This window comes from Xenopus laevis, chromosome 2L (assembly GCF_017654675.1).
Source record: "Xenopus laevis strain J_2021 chromosome 2L, Xenopus_laevis_v10.1, whole genome shotgun sequence".
Lineage (NCBI taxonomy): Eukaryota > Metazoa > Chordata > Amphibia > Anura > Pipidae > Xenopus > Xenopus laevis.
In genome coordinates, this window is record NC_054373.1 from 139,486,771 (window position 1) to 139,508,005 (window position 21,235).

At 36.4% G+C, this 21,235-nt stretch overlaps 1 protein-coding gene across 6 annotated transcripts in view; it reads right to left on the minus strand.

Annotated features, from left to right (window-relative positions):
• enox1.L (ecto-NOX disulfide-thiol exchanger 1 L homeolog) overlaps positions 1-21,235 on the minus strand; it is a 334,042-nt gene that overhangs the window by 20,171 nt on the left and 292,636 nt on the right. For all 6 annotated transcript variants that reach the window (XM_018247319.2, XM_018247318.2, XM_018247315.2 and 3 more), the window contains one exon: positions 10,951-11,129. In XM_018247319.2, coding sequence (XP_018102808.1) covers positions 10,951-11,129 — 179 coding nt within the window. The remainder of the gene's footprint in view (positions 1-10,950; positions 11,130-21,235) is intronic.

Consider the following 21,235-nt stretch of genomic DNA (forward strand, 5'->3'; position numbering starts at 1 on the left):
TTTATTAGTGGAACATCTCAATCAACACATCTAAAATAAATATCAAATGTTCTTATTTCTTTCCAAATACTAGACATCAAGTACCCCCCCCCACCCACCGCATACATGTCAGCAAATGACAAGTGCATATAATTACTGTATCTGCTGTAATTATACATGGGCCCTGTAGCAGTGCAGTGCTTATATGCTGGTAGCACACCAGTTAGGTGTATATAACAGGGAAATTTAAATGACAAATGCTTTTTAAAAGATATTGATATAAATTCCTACTTATGTTTGTTCTAATGTTCTTTACCAGCTTCCTCTGTACAAAACACAGCATTTAACAAAATACACTGCAGAAAAAGCCAAAGCTTTCAGAAGGAGAAAAACTCCATGTAATTGCTTGAACTGGGTATATTAAATAAATAAATACAAGTCATGAAAATGGTACATTTAGCTACAGATAAAACAGCTTGAGATACTGCAGTACAATGAAAAAGCACATATCATTCATGACATATCTCATTGCAGGGAGTAAAGCAGTGCTAGCATGCATAAGCTACAAATATATTATGCAGTGGTAATATTATTCAGGGCAAATAACCAGTTTCTGATTTATTCCTTAAGCTGGCCATAGATGCAAAGATCCGATCGTACGAATCAACGTATGATCGGACTTTCCCATCTCCCGACCCGCCACTAACCATTCAGATCAAAGTCTTACCAGTCAGATTAGTTAAAGAACAGATCAGCAATGTTCTGCCCCTGACAGCAATCATATGATATCTATGTCCAACCAAAGCTAGTGACAGTCTCCCACTGAAAATCGTACGATCCGCAATACACGCAGAGATATTATTGGCAGCCGACAGAAATTTTCTAACCTGTCCGATCGACCAAACGACCGATCTCCGCCGGACGAAAAATGTCGGGACTCTCCACACACGGTCCGAATATTGTACGAATCCTCGATTTGTACGATCAGATCTTTGCGTCTATGGCCAGCTTTAGGCTTCAAAGACAAGGAACCTCCAGTAACAAGTGAAGTTCATCTGAAAGGACTCACTGAAATGAACTTGAATGGTCTCACCAGTCTGGTTCTGTGTCATCCCCCAGCAGCTCCACCCAATTACATACATTTTCGCTGCGTCATTTACTGCAATTGTTATTTTGTGTCACATTTTTAGGTTACTTTACCACCTCATCGGATTAATTTTTTTGAGGCCTCCATGAAAATTGTATTAGCATTTGGCAGATACATAAAGGGTGAAACTGACCCTGGCAGCCGTGGGACACCAATATGTAAAGTGGAGAGTTGCACCAGAGATATATGGCTTAGCTGCACTAGTTGACAATAACATGATTGATGTGTGACTTGTGTCTCATTGATTTACAATGGAAAATCAAGAATATCAGTGAATGCCACCCAAACACCCTGTGCAGTTGTTGTCTGTAGAGAATGTTTTGCTCAGATATGGAGTTCTTCTTACGGTGTTTACCATTAGTATCCGGTCTCCAATTATTTCTGTTCAGATCAAACAAGTTTCTTTCCTTCATAATACTGCTTTCTTGAACAAAAACTAACTATATTTCTTTGGAAAGCCCTTGTGCAGGTTTTAGTTTTAGATCTTTCTTCTATATAGATGAAAATATTAATTACCTACTGTGGTCATCTAATATAGATTCTGTAAACAGTGCACAATATTTTTACTTCTGTGTATCACAAGGGTACGTCTGCGTCACTCGTTGTGTAGAGCAAAACCAGAGAGTCTACATTTTCCACATGGGGCAAGAATTTGACTGGAGTCTCTGAATAATTCATAGTATCTCTCTTATACTAGGGAGTGCACGGCACAATTTACCATAATCAAATATTGACCAACACCCTCAACTTTATTACACTGCCCAAGTGCTGCCATAGTTTATACATTTTAGTCCGGTAACTGAATTTACTCCATCCAAAAAGAGATTACAAAAATACAGAAATGTCTAAGTACTGAATATTTCATTCATTTTGCAAAGCATATTTAGAATGAGCGCTTCAGAATATTATTGGTACGGTATATTTAGTCAAATACAAACAGGAGGGCAGCATATTATGGAACAAAAAAAAGCATACTGCTCCTTATGTTCTTTTCATTTCTGTTTTCCTTAGAAATCTGAGCAGCATTTCATCTTGTAGCACACAGAACAAAAATGGGGAAAAAAGAAACTAAACAAAACATAGCTAGAAGCTAAAAAAAGAACTAAAAATGCCCAAGCATGAAAGCCTCTGCGTATTGCTTCCAACTAAATATTTGCATTTAACAATGGCACACGAGGAATCTTGCTTAGAATAAAGTGTAACTGGCAATTCATTGCAAGAATTCCGTTGGATAGTACACAAGAAGATGACAGTGAAAAATGAATTTGGAGGGTACCATTTACTCGAGAAAATAACGAAAATTAGATGAAGGAAACATATTACATGTCCCTTAAAACAAATTACGTCAGAAGCGCATTTACAAAAGAAGCACATTAATCAATTAGTGTGTAGCAACTTGCAAGGTGTAAGATGAGTAAACAATAAAATGGTCATTGTACCAAGTTGTTGTGGTGCACAAACCCTGTGCCAGCTTAACACTAATGCAGATAAATGGATTTTAAATGTTGTGCCTTTACATAAACTGAATAGTAGAAAGTGCATGTCATATATAAATTCTACTGTATGTGTATATATATATATATATATATATATATATATATACACACTGCTTAAAATTTTTAGTTTTTTTTTTCCCCTGAGGAAGATCACTATTATGTGATCGAAACGTTGGAATTTGTTTTGTTTTTCTATTAAAATCAGTTACTCTAACTGAGCCTGTCGTTTGCCGTAATTATGTAAAATCAGGAAAAATGTGTTAAAAAAGGATTAAAGAAGAGGAGTTAGTTTTACTTTGAGATACAATATTTACTATGTTAATAAAAAGGGCTAAGCAATGTGTGGGGGACATGTGCAAGGCCTCTCTGTCAGTCACATACACAACCTAAAGCAATAACTGATTGGTGCAGGACTGCATAAGGGGCTGACTAATTGGAATTGACCATTTACAGGCAGAACCAAGGCAAAATATACCTGGTTAGTATTTTAAACCTCTATTTCACAAATAACATTTATAGAGGGAAAAAATCAGTTTTTGGATACTTTAGGACAAAATTTTGATTCAAAATCCAGGAAAATGTTACTTAAAATCAGGGAAATTCACCCATTGAAATGCATTATAAATTGGTGGGACCACAAATAAAAAAAATATAAAATATGGAATATATATATATATATATATATATATATATATATTATGGTACTTAGAGAAATAAAATGTATACATTGTATGAACAGATAGGTCTCCATTTGTCTAAAATATAATAAGAAATAAATTAAAAAAGAAAATGACAGTATAAAAAAAGTGTGAGGTGGATGGCCGGGGGCTGTCAAGGAAGTCCATTGGAGTGCGGTTGGTCAACAAGACATTTATGATTTAGTACTAGAATACTTTTTTTTGAATAAACATGTTTTTGAATAAACATGTCTCAATTGTGTGAGTCAAATTATCTTCTACTTCTCTTTTCCCCTTATCTGTCGCTCTACTGTAGTTATATATATTTGTTTAAAAATGCAAAAAAAAATATATTAAGGGAAATAAATCAATTTAGGAAGATAAAGGTATCCCAATGCAATCTTCCCCAGTGCTCCACTGTATGAACTAAATTCCTTGTACTCAGCATAATATACAGACTTATGTATCAAAATCTAATCAGATAAAATAGAACGCCTGTGCATGACTACTTATTAATAACTATCTAATAAGCAGGTAAAGTTTCTTTAGAAATGTTACATTATGAATTGACACATTATACAAGCTGTCTTCAAATCAAAACACGTCCAATACCAAGCTGCATGTGAAGAGACAGATTGCGGAGAGGGAACATTAACTTGATTACTTCAGAATCGGTAAAGAATTTTTAATTGGAAATTTGAATAGAAAGTTTCTTATTGCTATGAAGATTTAAATTAATTGTAGTTTTCCTGATAGTTCCCCTTTCAGGTTTAATGAGTTCCTTTAATCAATGGAGGGGCACTCCAAAGTAGCAAAAAATAGCACATTTAATTAATCCAGGTGCATAAGGCACCCCCATAAAGTTATAATGCAATTTCTCCTACCGCACACCTGTAGTTCACCAATCCTGCAACTGGTGGTGCGTTTCTTCCATTGAGCTGGCCAGGTCCCTTAGCAACGAATGTGTATAGAAAACGGATCCGCACACACACTGGTTAATGCAGTCGGGGAGTATCCCCTTTTATTCAGCCACCAAACATTCAACGTTTCGGGGGGGGGGGAACGCCCACCCTTCATCAGGGTTGAATGTTTGGTGTGTGGATCCGTTTTCTACACACATTCGATACCCCCATAAAGTTAGCCTGAAACATACAATTTTTCAATAGCGGGTCTGCACTCTCAATAAATATAGACAGAGTGGTATTGCATGTAATAATCTCTTTATAGCAAAGTAATTAATTATACAGAACTTCTTAGTATACACAATACATGTCAAATATATGGACAATAAAATGTAAATACATACCACCACAGTGCAAAACAGAAAAAAAAAAAAGTAATACAGGGAGGCAGATACACTTGCCAAAAATGAGAATCACCCCAACGTTTCAGTGTTAATCCTTTCTCAAGGGGAATTCTCCTTTGAGATTGAGAGTCTATATTTATTGAGTGTGCAGACCTGCTATTGAAAAATGTAATGATTCCTTTTAACAGTTGAGTGCAATTTTAAGACACTGCTGGGATTTTCACAAATCAGTTGCAACAAGTGCCTAGCATTTTCAACATAGGGAATGTGTCACGTGAAGTACACAGTGTCCAACACAGCACTCAATGCATTATTCATCAGAGCAGGCTGGGCAGGCGCACTGGTACTCAGCACAACTATGTGGAAGTACAAGGAACGTTAGTACCTTTAATGATGCTTAGTACAGGGACCTCTGCCATAGTTAAACAAAAAGGGTTGGCTAGCAGAGAAAAGATTTCCTTGCATCATTGTTGAATATTATAGCATACCTTTGCAGTGAAACACATAAAACTAGCAAACATACTTCATGGATTTAGTACCCACAGGCACTTTTTAGAAAACAGACATGCCAGGATATGAGCATCTCCACCCTTTTTTAAATGAGAAAGCTACCGCAGCAGTTTATTGCCAATATAGATTAGCCACAACAGTGCAAGCTATAACATTATATTTATTCTGCACAATGTTTACCATACCTGAGTAAACTGTTCTAAAAGTTCTCTCTGTTTGTATAGCAGCTGCCATATAAGCTTGGTGTGACATCACTTCCTGCCCGAGCAAACTGAGCATGCTCAAGCCCTGGAGGTTTATGCTGAAAACAGGAAGTCTGATACTGTAAGGAGCGCGGTCCAGCGCATCCCTTCCCGCCGGCGTTCCGTCCAAAATGGCGGCGCCCAGGGCAGGCCACGTGGGAAGTCAGCAATGGCGCCTCGTCTGGACGCTGCGAATTTGCGCCATCGGCAAAACGCGCAGCGTCCACGCGTGACGCATGACATCACTACGCACGTTTTGGCGCCAAAAATCCGTTTAAAAGGACGTTTGAGACCCACTGCCTTTGCCCGTGAATAGGTTCTACTTCGTTGTGTTCCTGGGTGCGACTATTGTGTTTTGGATTCCTGATATCGACCTCTGCCTGTTCCTGTTTACGACTACTTGCTGCCTGAACTGATCTTCTGCCCGTCTGACTACTCTTACTCTTGACCCCATCTTGTACCACGAACTGTGTTTGGAAACCTGAAAGCTTCCTCCTTGGTCCGTTACTTCAAACAGCCTTCGGGCCTGACAGATACAGAAGCCCATGTGTACACAATAGAAGGAAAGAAATGCTGTGTTTCTTTTGACGGAGGACTCAGAGCAGCATTACTTTGAGGGTTTACTGGTGTATTTATATAGACCTTTCTGAAAAAGCTTACTTAATTTTAGCCTTTCCTTCTCCTCTAAATAATAATACATCTGTAAAGCCCTAGCAGCAATTAGTTTAGGGGATGTGGAGTTCTCAGGGGTGCTATTAAGGACCCTTTGGGGCAAATTCACTAAAGTGCGAAGCGCCTAACGCTAGCGCAAATTCGCCAGCGTGACCTCATTTCGTTACTTCGCCGATTTGCTAACGAGTTCTGGCGTAAATTCGCTAGCGAAGTGGACCTACTCTAGCGCTACTTCGCACCCTTGCGCCAGGCGAAGTTGCGCTATGGCGAAGGGACGTAACTACGCTAACTCCCCTTTGTTGGGCCCCTGTAGGCCAATGGTAACAGTCACATGCAGCCATGCCTCGGAATCAGTGCATTCTAAATCTTAAATTTTTTTTTTAAAAAAACCTAATTCCATACAATAAACCCATTTACTGAACAGGCAACAATATCAACACCCATAAGCACACTAAGGTTTTATACTTGGGTTTGCCCAATATGAAATCAAGGGCAGGGATGTTTTCTTGCTATGACTGATGTGCATAAGTAATGCTCAACACATTTGAAAGGAATGCATGTCACATACCTCTGGCACTGGAAAGACTGAAGTCTGCCACTGACAAAGCTGGAATATGAACCGCAGCACAAACAGAAAACAGCTTATAAACTTGCTACTGCTAATGTGCATTTGGGAAAACTTCAGAGTCTCTAATCACTTACTGAACTCAATTTAACTAGTAAAACCATTTGCACAATTAAAATCAAAATTAGATTCCAAAAATAAAGTGTCCTACAAATGTGCTGAAATTTAGGTAGTCACCTCAGCTCTGCCATTGATTTATTCCCCCAGAAATTGTATTTTACCATATAGGCACCTGAGGGCCATTCCTCTAAAGATGCCATCCTAGTTATAAGTCCTCAAGTGCCTAAATGGTAATTATGGCCCTGTCTTTAATGACATATCCACAAAAATAGTAACAAATGGCACACTCACTTCAATGCTTCTGCTTCAATTCAAATCGTGTTCTTTTTATTTCGGTGAGATCAATAAGCAAACGTTTCGGGGTCAAGCCCCTTCATCAAGTGCACTTGATGAAGGGGCTTGACCCCGAAACGTTTGCTTATTGATCTCACCGAAATAAAAAGAACACGATTTGAATTGAAGCAGAAGCATTGAAGTGAGTGTGCCATTTGTTACTATTTTTGTGGATATGTGATAAAAGCTCTTTAATTGCAGCAGAGCTAACATTTGAGCACCTCTTTATTTTTCTACACAAAAGAAAGATAAAAGTTTAGCGGAAGAAAAAATTGACATTTTGTACCTACTGTCTTTAATGAGTAAAAAACAGTCTTCCTGTTTATCCCTTTAAGTGCCAGCAGAACTTTGCATCACATTTAGCACTCATTTAGCCATATGGTTTTTAAACATTTTGTGCTCTCTCAATTTAGGTGCATTTCCTGGGGGGTACTTTTACTTTCTCTAGAAAAATTATACATTGTTTTTTTATTTTCAGAACACACGGAGCTTCCTACAGTTTTTGTGTAATTTAAGTTCTGGAACTAGATCACCCACAGTTTGATGCCCAGTATGCATAGGTTCATAGGATAGTATTGGATACGTGGAGACCCCAAAATTTATTTTTATAATTTTTTTTTATAAATATGTATAAATATACATATTTGATGGCATATATTTCTACTACTAAAACAACATACTGCTTGATTTCTGTGGGTTAAAAGTGGCATATAAGTAAGTGGACCCCAGAGAACCATATTTTTCTGAAAAGTACACTTCTTGCTGAATCCAAAATAAACTCCATATATGCATATTATGCGTTTTAAATTTGTTTACCAGAAACGTTCCCTAAAAATAGACCAACTGGCCTGAAAGTCATCATGTCAGGCGTAAGCTGCTAATCTTCACATGAACCTTTTAGAGAGTACTTCGTAGACTGAGATAACTCGTAATCGACAAAAACACGTCCCTCTACAAGACATTCTGGCACACAGGCTTGCAGGCATGATAGCTTCATCAGATGTGAGGGACCAATATAGTTACAACCAACCGCTATCGAATCAGAAACGACGTAATGGCAGAAAAATAGCTTGATATAAACAAGTTGTCAGCATTTCAACTTAATACTCTAGTATATTCTAATTGAAGCGATTTTGCAGAACACAACTGTAAACATATTTTATTCCAGAGGAACTAATACCAATTTTGATTTTTGTACATTTGTAAAGTAGGCTTTCAAAAAAGGACACATCATGAAACCATATTAAATTACAACGTAACAAGACAAAAATGAATGAGAGATCTAAATGCTAAAATTCGGGAAGGGGGGGGGAAGAATCTACGTTTTCTGCAATGTGGCAAAATGTAAACGATTTGTGCCCAAAGAAAATACAAGTTTATATTTGCCATGATGGGGGTAATCACACCCCATATTAATCTCTTTACAAGCACTGTACTGCACTGTAGTAACAAGGATAACACAAAAGTGGCTCCTGTAGTAGCTTTGTTGATATTGGTAATGCCCAACCTTCTGCTATTTCACTTGTTGAAGCAACTAGAGAGCCGTTGTAAGGGGTGTTGATGTAAGATGTATTTCAACAATAACTGTAAGCCTATAGCTTAGGGGTCAACAAAGTGGTTTGCCACTAGGCCCTGCCAACACTAAGAAAATATATGGGTGTTACATGATATTCTCCAAAAATACTGACCTACAGTACATTCTACAATCTGCTTTCAAGGATGTTATAGAGGAGGAGTCTAAGTTCCAGCTGGACTATGGGCTCTTGTGATTGAATATTAAGAAGTAGGGCTTCTATTCCTTGTATTTTATCTTAGATTGCATCACTGATAGATAACAGTAAAAGCATGGGCTACTGACTGGTGCACAATTTAACAAGTACAACAGAGAAACATTTCTTCACCTAGGTCTCATGTCTCAAATAACTACACATATGTGTCAGCCTGTTTTAGTCCATGAGGATATTAAATTTCAGGATGTGAAAGGTGCTTCAGCAGTCATGGACAAGTACTGTATATAATTAGGGAAGAATGCACATTGTGTGCATTTGCAACTCCCTTATCAAGGTGCCTTTGTAAACACATTACTGGCATTGTGGAATTATACAAATCACCCTGTAAAAGCAAAACATAACTATTGCTGCAAAAAAATAAAAAGAGGAAAAATATTACAGGGCACTCCTTCATGGATATCACTGTTCAGAATTCACATTGAGAAGAAGGGGCAAATCAGAACATTTCCTCTTAAAACTTACTATTCTTAGAATTGTATTCTAAACAACAAGATCAGCAAAACGAATCATCTATGATAAATGTATCACTGCTATGGTAAAGCATCCAAATCTAGGAAAACAAGCCTGCCAAAGATCAGAATCAGTTGTCTCTTATTGTGTATTCAATGGACGGCCTACAAATTACACCTGAGTCTAAATACTGTACTGGTAAGTTGCAGCTGACAATGTTGGTGGATAATGAGAGCCAAAAGTGTAAGTTTTCAAGGTCTGTCTATAGATTTAATAAGCTTTAAAGCTTCACAATCAGCAAGAGGTCAGCCTACTAGCAATAATTTGATTTTGATACTTTAAAGCTTATTAAATCAATGAGCGGACACACAGACTGAACTGCAGCATAGAATAAAACCTGGTTCATTAACCATTTGCCTAACAGTAAGTTGTGTCATAGGTTAAACTAAGCATATTTTGCAATGTTTTAAAGTTGATTAATAAAAAACCTCACACTAACAACTACTCATTCGCTTCTTTAAAGGTCTCTCACTAACTATGGGTACTTGCTGCTGGTTTTAAGGCTTTTAAGGTGCATGGTACGGAGAGTAGAATGGTGGTTAATTTAAAAATTGTTTTTATTTGTGATAGCAAACAATATGCAATATTAGGAAAGATGAACATTTTAAGAAAAAAAATATTTTATTACATTTTGAAATAAACGAGTCTGTTTTGTACAGGTGTGGGATCCATTATCTGGAAACCCGTTATCCAGAAAGCTCGGAATTACGGAATGCCCATCTCCCATAGACTCGATTTTATCCAAATAATCCAAATTTTTAAAAATGATTTCCTTTTTTTCTGTAATAATAAAACAGTACCTTGTACTTGATCCAAACTAAGCTGTAATTAATCCTCATTGGAAGCAAACCCAGCCTATTGGGTTTATTTAATGTTTACATGATTTTCTAGTAGACTATGAAGATCCAAATTATGGAAAGATCCATTATCCGGAAAACCCCAGGTCCCCAGAATTCTGAATAACTGGTCCTATACTTGTACTTGTACTTGTATAGGGAAGGAAATGAAATGATATCCTTTCTGCCAAACACAGCAGACTGATGGCACATGTAGCGCTATTTAGCTGACTGAAAATCCCACAAAATAGCCTCTTATGGCTTCCAATTACTCATGGGAAATGCATGAAAACATTAGTAATTGTGCTCATTAGAGTACAAGTCAATAAGAGCTAAAGAGGCCTGCTTAAATTTGCTATTTGCTTAAAGGTTCAGATTCTAGCCATCTTTATAGCAGAACATTAAAGTCAAAGAGGTCAGAGAGATTGTCTGAAGTTCATAACCTACATCACTACAGGAGCTTGAGCCTTTAGGGCCAAGGGACATGTTTATTTTTTAATTAACACCTCTTGTACCTAGCAAAAAGATGCATGACAAACACACTACCAGCTATTTTGTGCAGCCTGCCCAACATTCAGCAAAAAGTCAGCTGCAATTAGGAATATATATTCAAGGTTAAATATTCCAGCTTGTAAAATATCTAAGGGGTTTCTGAGACTTGTATGTCAGCAGTATCTGAAGGCCTAAAGATGGACATCATTTCCAGTACATTTGATGTAATTAACAATAGCTGACCATAAATGGACAGATATTGCAGGGAAGCTTACCTGTTGCATCGTTTGCATAGTTTGCTGTAAAAACTGCAGCTGCTGGTCCTTAGTTACACTTTCTTCTGTTCGGCCATAATGTCCTTTCTCTTGCTTCAGAAGGTCTACTTCATTCCTGTATGCATCTAGCTGCCATCGGAGGCTGTCGTTTTCTTCTTTCAGCGCATAGGCCTGAGCAGCTAAAGCAGAGGGAAAGAGTTTAACCAATAAATGAAAGAATTATACAAGTCTTTTTCAGGCTATAGAGGTTGGAATGTTACCTACACATCGCATGTAAGCCTAACAATGTTTATGTATGGTACTTGGTTTAAAATGTTTTTCAAAAAACTACTGGTAAAGTTATACAATTTGTACAGTTTATAAGAATAATATCAGTAAATACACAGACAATCACAATATTATGGATAATGACTTTTGGTTAAGAAAATCCAACATCAAAATGTACACTTGAGATGAGTCCATGTTGTTCGCTTGACTGGATTGCAACATGTAACTTACCTTCTTCTACCCTACAACCAAAGGAGACAGGAAGACAACATAAAGAAATTCCCATCAACTACAATTGAATCTATTCTAATTAAACATCAAGAGAGTTTCTGTGCATCCATGGAGACGGCAGAGCACAAAAGCAATAGTTTTAGTGATTTATAAATTTAGAAGGATAGTTTTAATGCCACCCTATCAGCGCACAGTTTATATAAGGAAACAAATCAGCGGCCCTCTAGTTTCCCAAACACGCAACTCAGCAAATAAAAGTAAGTTTGCAACCACTGAAGATTGATGAAAAGATTGGCAACAGACTGGTGTGTTTAAAAAATTAAATAGCACTATGATCTGCAATTGATTCACCCCAATGAAATTGTGTGAACTGGTAAATAAAGTGGTCCTATTTCTTGCCAACTAATGAGAAAGTCAATAAGAATGTGACCGCTCAAGACTCCCCCGCCACGCAATGTCCCTCCAATTAAACTCTGTGTGCTCAGCCACCAGCGGGACGTCCCGGCTGTAATATAGGTCCAAATAAGCAATTCAGGCGGCATTCCGGATAGTTTGGGGGTTTATTGCAACTGTAGGCGATGGTGTAACCCTAATGTTGCAATAAACCCCCTCTAATCTATCCGGAGTGCCGTCTGAATTGCTTATTTGGACAACTAATGAGAAACACACAAGACTCACTTTAACTGTTGACTGTAAATGATAATACATGTAAATGTAAATGTGTGAGGCTAGGAATACAAGGTAGACCAGGGGATATAAAGAATGCATTCCATTTAAGGACCATTGAAAATAGTTTAATTGATTGCCAAGATTTCCCTTAGTGCGTGTGTATTTGAGTGCCAGTGGTAGGGACATTGCATTGTAAGCTCCACTAAGGTGGGGAACAGTATTTAAATCACTGTGTAAATCAATATGTATATCTGTATGTATATAATAATATATAAATGAATACACATACCGATACACAGGGTAGAACTAGTTTGAATAGTTTTGAACTAACAGATGGCTAAAAACTGACCTTAAATTTCAAGGTCATATATAATTGGAAAAACTTCCAAATGTAAGTACAGTGAAGTAATGCATCAATCAACAATTTATTTTGATAAATCTAGCACGGTCAGGCTACTGGGTTAATTACAGTTATGTTCTATGAGGTTCAATCTGTATTTCCCAAGCATTGCCTACTGGGCTACAAAACCCTAAAGCTGCTTTTTGTTACTGTGTAACTATAAAACATCTTAAAATAAGTTACATTTGCATTATACCAGGCATAATGGGAGCTGTGTTGTCTACTTTGATTTTTTGACAGCCATGTGCCTTGCCACTCTTCATGAATCTTATTGCGAGTCATGAACAATTGACCTGGATCCCCAAAGCTTTATTAATGGATTTGTAACCCTTTCCAGTCTGATATATTTCCACAACTGTATTCTGTTCTCTTCTGAATCTCGTTTGATAAAGACATATCATTCTTATAGATACTTTGCGAGGTTTACTTCAGCTCATGGTAAGGTTCAATATATAATGAGGTTTAGATTCAACAGAGCTGACTACAATCAGAATTAAATATCAATCCTATATGACCAGTTGGTTAAATTAAAAACTCAGGAGCAGTTACTTTTCACGTGTGTTTGATATAGATGATGGATGATATTGTTCCTTAAATTAAATTAATAATATATATATATCATTAAAAATTTAGAGTGCTGGCAGACGAGGAGATTAGTCGCTCAGCGACAAATCTTCTCTACTGCAGATGACTAATCTCCCTGAAATGCCTTCCCACCGGCAAGAATGCGAATGCAAGAATCGCCGGCGGGATGACATACATATCGTTTAATTTTTTGAAATTGCCTCACGAGGAAACTTCGGAATTCCGAAGTGATATGTATGCCATCCCACCGGTGATTCGCATTCTTGCCGGCGGAAAGGCATTTCGGGGAGATTAGTCGCCCGCAGTAGAGAAGATTTGTCGCTGGGCGAAGAAAATGAATTAGCACTAAACTAGTTGATAACATGAAATAATATGGGAGTTTTGCAGTTATCCAAACATTCTCTCAGACAGCAAAAGAGTCTCTGGAACCAATGAGAAATCACTCCAATCAGTTTCAGTATATATTCAAATCAATTTCATTTCCTTCTCTTCCTTTTAATATGATGTTGTTTACTTGCAACCTTATAGTTTATACAGCAGCCTGAATTTAAAAGCACCATTAAAGGAGAGAGAAAGCAGCGTGTGTATGTGCAGATAGTCAATCTTTCCCTAGTACAAATTGCTTTAAGGCCAAGCTCTAAAATAGTCACAAGCTGAAGGAGAAATATAATGACTAAAACTGTATAAAAATGTAAATGCTGATATGAAAAAGTGTGTTGGTAACACCAGAACATTACCGCATTAGTAGCATTGAATGACACTTAAGTCATTTCTCGGGGACGCTCCATTTGGACTGTTTTCAATTTAAAATGACATTTTTATTACTATAACTGATAGCAGGTGTTTGTGAGAAAATCGATTAGTATGCAGGGATGAAAATGACTTCTCCCAAATGAATTGCACAGTCTGTAATATAAGTTGAAATTGAGCAGCAAAGTGCAAAAGGCCATAAAACATGCAGCAGCAACAGTGTATATATATAAATTATATGGGAGGGGGAGATATAGGAAGTGGTGGTGTCGTATGTGAAGATTGCATCTCTTCCAGGGCTATTTAGCCATGGATTATTTTTATGTCTCGTATCATTTTAGAATACAATTTGGCATTTTCCCTTACAATGCAATAGTTTGCTATTATGAAAAACAGATGTTTAGAGAGGAAAATGCATTCGGTTCATTTGATTCTCCCTGAACAATGCCACTGATTTTTTAATTTTGCATGAAGTCGTCTCATTCTGTGGGACTCTCTAGCACACTGTATGACCTAATAATCAGTCAGTGTGAAATAAAGACAGGAAATCTGTATGAGTTGTTTTAATAACAATTTTTAGTTTTAAGCTGATATTAAATGTGAGGTTTCCAAAAGTTAAATGGACAAAGAAGTCAAAATCAAAAACATGTTAAAATCAAATTACAAAGTTAAGACTTTCACTTTAGTCAGTGAAGGGAAACATTGTGGATTTGCAAAAAAATATACTTTTTCAGCCTTCCTGTATTTTATCATGAAAGTGAGAACCATTATTTCACTCTAAGTGCCAGAGAATTTCTCAGTGGGGTTTAATGAAGCAAGAAAAAAAAAACAAACAATATTTTCCACTGGTATGTCAAAGCAAAAAACTTTCTAAAAAAAATACACACAAAAAGACACATTAGGTTTAAATGAAGTATTTGATACACACAGTAACACTGTGTTCAACTAAAAAGAATAATGTGTTCTCTGGGCACCAGATGCATTAATATAGTTGGCGCCATCGGTATATACTTTCTCCTAAGAATCTAGAGGCAGATAAATGTATTAAAACTCTGGAGCAGATTTATTAATTATTGAACTGGAATTCCCACAGGGATTCTGCGCAGTTTGACATATTACCCAGTTATTAACACTATCCAGAACATTTTTAACAAACGGACACATTTTTTTCCATGCTGAACAACGCCATTAAGGGTGGATGAAAAATATGTGCTTATCCCTAAAAAGTGGTAAGCAACATTGTCATTCATAAAATAAATTATAAAAAGAGAATCATATTTTTACACTGTTCTGGACTGATCTCTGTCTCCAGTACAGGGAGTTGCAGGTTCTATCATATTCAAGCAGCAAATGGAAAGCCACAATTAAAAGGCGAGGAAGTAAAAACCAGGGCCAAATAGAAGAATACACTGTGGCAGAACTGGAATTACTGTAGAACTGACAGAACAGAAACAGTTGAGGTACTGGGATAGATGGCAGAGCAATGCCCAGGAATTGTACCCTGGGCCAGAGAACTTTCCAATGGATAGGGGTGCAGTCATGGGGTCTAAGATTAGCAATTAAATTCACTGAGGTGTGTCTAACACCTTTGCACCCCCAGTGAATATTACTTGATTTGTTACACTGTTTTATAAAATTGAAGGGCCACTGCGTTTGATTACAATTAAGGATGCACCAAATGCTTAATGCATACAGAAAGTTACTTCCCTCATTATGCAAAAAAATAAAATAGTTTGTGGGTGGCTGGTCCCTTTAAATTGCCTTCTGATGTAGTCTATCTGGTTGAGATATTTATACATTTCACTTGAATTTTACTATTTCTTTAGGCAATTTCTATAGGCACTAAGTTTTACCTGCTACTTGCTTTCTATAGTTAATGGTTGATATTTTATTGGACATCACAGGAATCACCTGACTGCAGCTGGAATGCTGGAAGTGACAATATGGAACTGGCCACTGCTACAGTATATATATATATATATATAGAATATCATGTAAGGCAAGGCACTAAAAGGTCTTAAAATCTGGTGAAAAAGAGATAACGTTTATTTGTTATTCCAACGTTTCGGTCATCCTTGAGACCTTTGTCAAGGTGTATATATATATATATATATATATATATATATATATATATATATATATATATATATATATATATATATATATATATATATATATATATTTATACACACACACACACACACACACTCTCTCATACAGAATAAGGTCCGCACTCTCAGGACCTCTTTTCGAAACGTCAGTCTCATTTGTGAATAAAACTTTTTTAGTTTTTCATAAGTCCTGAGAGTGCGGACCTTATTCTGAGATTGTATCTAATTTTGGAAATTGCACCCAGTCATATCTATATATATATATATATATTCCATAGTGTTATTTTAAGCCCTGTGAGTGTGGATCTTTTTCTTAAGGCATATATATATATATATATATATATATATATATATATATATATATATATATATATATATATATATATATATATATATATATATACACACACACACACATTTCTTACTATATGTACTAACATCTATTATACACTCATTGGAGTCATTTCTTCCTACTTATGCTTTTCGTATGTATGCTCTCATTTATTTGCCTTGCGTTGCAGTACACATAGGGATGACTCATCCGTCATAATGTACAAACAAGCTGACATTTTTAAACAAACTTTTTTTGCATAAGCAACTGATGTTATCCATCATAATCCAGCTATATCCACGTTTGGTGAGATACTGCCAAAATAAACAATAAGGTGCCAGCTTTCTTCAAAATTAGTTTGGATAAAAACTAAATTTATAGCATATGGGCAAGTGGGCAAGCATATGGGCAAGTTGTTGTGAACAACAACTGCAGTGACAGCTCACAGCTCATATATATGTGTATATAACACCAAAATTACAAGAAAAGTGCCGTGATACATTGGAACTTGACTAGCTGATCCCTCAGCAAAACACATGCCTTAATGGCCACTTTGCAGATAATGCAATATTAGATATAGCTTTTGCATTATAAAAGAAAGTATGGATTAACATGAAATTTGTGCTTCTTGATTTTCCCCAGCAACATTTAATTTTCCTCATTGGCCTCTCATATAAAATAATAATATAATGCTCTTCTACTGGTTTTCCTGCATGAATAGCTATATCAGCTGCAGGACTTTATGTCGCGAACCATATAATTCACTCTTTCACTTAACAAAACGAAATGGCTATTAAGACTAGCAAACTGGTAGATTAAAATAACATTTTGCTCTATTAACATTTATGCAACATTTCTAGGTACATTAGCATTTTGAAGTAATAGTCATCTATATGTAACAATTTTTTTAAAAAAGCTGCACATAGTAACTACAAAAAGGGCATAGACTTAATATAAATGAGAACGTGTACTGTATATGCCTTTAATTAACAAGTTAAAGACAATAAGAAGTCAGTAAGGAGTTGCTGTTTTGCAAATGGCAAACTCTTAAATATTAATGTTATCCGGAAACTCATTTGAAAGAGGACCTTTCTGTAATTTTGCACTTTCTGGATAATCTGTTTCTGGATAAGGGATCCCATAGCTTTATATGGAACGAAGAGCCCAAATAAGAAGAATTTTAGTGCTGAAGATATGGGATTTTTGTGTGAAGAGATGGTGTAGATTATGACACATCAAAGAGGACAAATATAACATGACCCCTCACGTTCTTTCTGCACACATTATTAACTTAAAAATCAATTGTTTTTTTTGTTTTTATTTTTTATATCTTATATCATGAAAAAGCACAAAATGGCAAAAGCAGAACAAGTAAAAGTGTTGAATGATGGAAGAGATTCACATGACTAATAAGTTATGTGGTATTTAAAAACTGTTTTTAACTTATATTAATAATATTTAAGGCTCAAGTGCTGAATTTTAGAAAAGATTATTTTACCACTATGTTGTTATTTCCTCAAACTGCAATACATTATGTGCAAAATTATAAGCAACTGCTAAACAAGCATATAGGCTTTACCAGCACTGATAATAGAAATGGCTTCCAAGTCCTATATAAAGACAAAGCAATACTCCAGTGTCTCATCCAAATACTGCGCATGTATTCAGATTACAAAATGTATTTGTAAATGTTTATTTATTCATGGAGTTTACACTCTTGACTAAAACTTTAAAAACTCAGATTTTGCCAAGAAATGAAATCATGGCAGGTCAAAACAAGCACCAACGTATTATGGGTCTGTTAATGACCAACATAGGGCAGCACACGGTGGCTCAGTGAGTAGAACCGCTGCCTTGCACTGCTGGGGTCCTAAGCAGATTCCGGCATTATTTGCAAGGTTTGCATGTTCTTTCTTTCCTCCCGCATAACAAAAACCCATGTACCCTACTGATCAAATTGGCCTTACTGTATATGATGCAGGACCTTAGATTGTATACTCCACTGCGGCAGGAAACGATGTGAATAATCTCTGTACAGTTCTACAGAAATGTGTCACAGCTATATAAATACTGGAAAAAATAAAACATATGGGGGATTGTAGCAGGGTCTGAACACTGCACCCCACACCCATCCAACCTCAGGGTTGGAAAAAGGCTAAAGCTGGCCATAAATGTAAAGGTTTTTAAAAGATATTTTCGTTATCGTTAGACCAAGCTTATCTTGAAACGATCGTTTAAATGTACGATTTGTCTATCATCTAAAAAGACCATTTCAAGCGATGTTGTCTAGTTGAAGCCAGGAAAACGGAGGGTAGCTGCCTGCTTGGCCCTGCAAACATAGATAGATTGCACTGGGACGATGAAATTTTTTTAAACCTGGCCGATCAATTTTCTGACAGATGTGGGAAGAAAAATGGTTAGATGCACGATCGTTCGATTCCCACTAACCTCACGATAATTTTACGGATTGGTTGGATTGGACTAAAATCAGTTGTTCACCAAAGAAAAATCTTTGCGTCTATGGGGACCTTTACACATAGTGCAACATTATCTCAGCATATCTAACTACATAAGAAGGCAGGACAGGGATAATATTGATTAGACTGTTGAGATAAGGTCTTGGCAATTTTGCAACAAAATACTAGCTTGGACTTAATGGAGAAGAACTAAACACTTCCCACATGGTTGCAGTGCATTTAAATCACCATGGTCTTAGCCAACGTGTGGGTGTGTGTCTGTGGGTGTGTGTGTATAGGAAATAATTAAGGAAATTAAGTTTTTTTTCCCACAATAACATTTTCAATTGTACACAAAGCTTGTTTCAATTTAACAGGGCTCTCAACTATTCTAGAGATTATTCTACTGACTTTAAGAAGGTGGTATGTTTGCAGTGGTGACAAAGAACAAGTACTATCTTGCGAGAATGAATCCCCTCTGAAAAAGACTTGTAACTTAAATCGCTCTAAGAAAACTGATATCACATGAATGAAAAAGGTAATAAATCCTGCTTCCCTACTACACATGAAAAATTCAGCTACACCAAATACACTGACATTTACAGCTATTTAAGATTTTGACTTTCGTTGCTATTTCTAATATCCATTATCTATTGTAGGTTTGTTATTTTGGGTTTGAGTGGATAAAAATTCACTTCGATGAATGTATTAAATCAATATTGTTAATTATCGTAGTTAATAGTTAGACAAGTTTGGCAACACCATTGTATGTGATCACTGCTTGCATATAACCTCTTTAAATAAAATGGATTGGTATATGCTCTTTGACAAATTTTAAATAAATCATATAAATATTTCTTGTTGCCATACATTTATGTCACTTCTTAAAAGTACATTTTTAGATGTAAGTTGAGAGCTGAATGACATTTTACCTATAAACTTGTATCCGGGCATGGGGATACCGTATGGCTTTACAGCAGTTCTACTCTACTGGTGATATATATCCAGGAGGCAGAACAAAACAAATAACAGAACATAGGGGAGAATAGATAGATCAAGACTATAATTTTCGTGTACATTTGAATGTGACCATTTTAAAAGGCATCTGCCATCTAAGCATAGAGATGGCGCTATTATTTAGCAATACCTGGTCTAGTGAGTAGTTTTTTGAATGATTGATATCCTTAACTGGGCAACTAATTAGATTGAATTAATAAATTCAGTTTTTTTTTATCTAACATAGTATAATATAAAATCTAAAATGGTACATATTTATATACATAAACTTATAATTCAGCATTTATTACCCTCTGTATTATACTATATGCTTGAAGAAGGGAAGTAAGAATCGCTCCAGCAAGCCTTTAATTAAAATCTATTCAGTAAACCAATTGAGACTGTCACTTTAACAGTCAACATCTGTTGAATGATGCTTCTATTCTGCCAAAGCAGCACTTTCAAGCTCTTTACAGATAGCACCAAATGCATGCAAAGAAGCAACACTAAAGAGCTGCCTGCACCCAGCACCTGGTCCAGCTGAAGAAGTGATCGACTTAGTAAAGTCGGTTTCACTTGATGCGGTTAAATCAAATCTATATGCTCTAAATCTTGTACAAGGCTCAATAAAGGTAAAGCCACTCCAATAACCATCATTTTTATTCAGTACAATAAAAGATTATACACACGGTCTCTGTCCATTGGAGTTTTTGTTGTACAGTAAGGGGCTGATTCACTAAGCTCGAGTGAAGGATTCGAATGAAAAATACTTCGAATTTCGAAGTATTTTTTGGGTACTTCGACCATCGAATTGGTTAAATTCGTTCGAAGTCGAACGAAATCGAACGAAAAATCGTTCGACTATTCGACCATTCGATAGTCGAAGTACTTCCCCTTTAAAAAAAACTTCGACCCCCTACTTCGGCAGCTAAAAGCTACCGAAGTCAATGTTAGCCTATGGGGAAGGTCCCCATAGGCTTGCCTGTGATTTTTTGATCGAAGGATTTTCCTTCGATCGTTGGATTAAAATCCTTCGAATCGTTCGATTCGAAGGATTTAATCGTTCGATCGGACGGAAAATCCTTCGATCGATCGATCGCAGGATCAGCGCTAAATCCTTCGACTTCGATATTCGAAGTCAAAGGATTTCAATCCGAGGGTCGAATTTCGAAGTATTTTTAACTTCGAAATTCGACCCTTAGTGAATCGGCCCCTAAGTGTGGTGTTTGAAGCACAGCAAGTTGAAGTCTCCTAAAGGCTGGTGTTGGTATGAAATACATACCTTACTATGCAATGCCAAATGACTAAAAGTGACACTCAACAACTGACTATATTACTCCCTATCTTCTATTTACCCTCACAGTCATTTAAAAAAACAAAAAAAAACAACTGCATAGGCATCGGAATTATATGTTTTAGTATCACAACAGGTGATATATAAAGGGAATTGGGTCACAATTAAAACAAACCCAATAAGTCACAAAAGGCA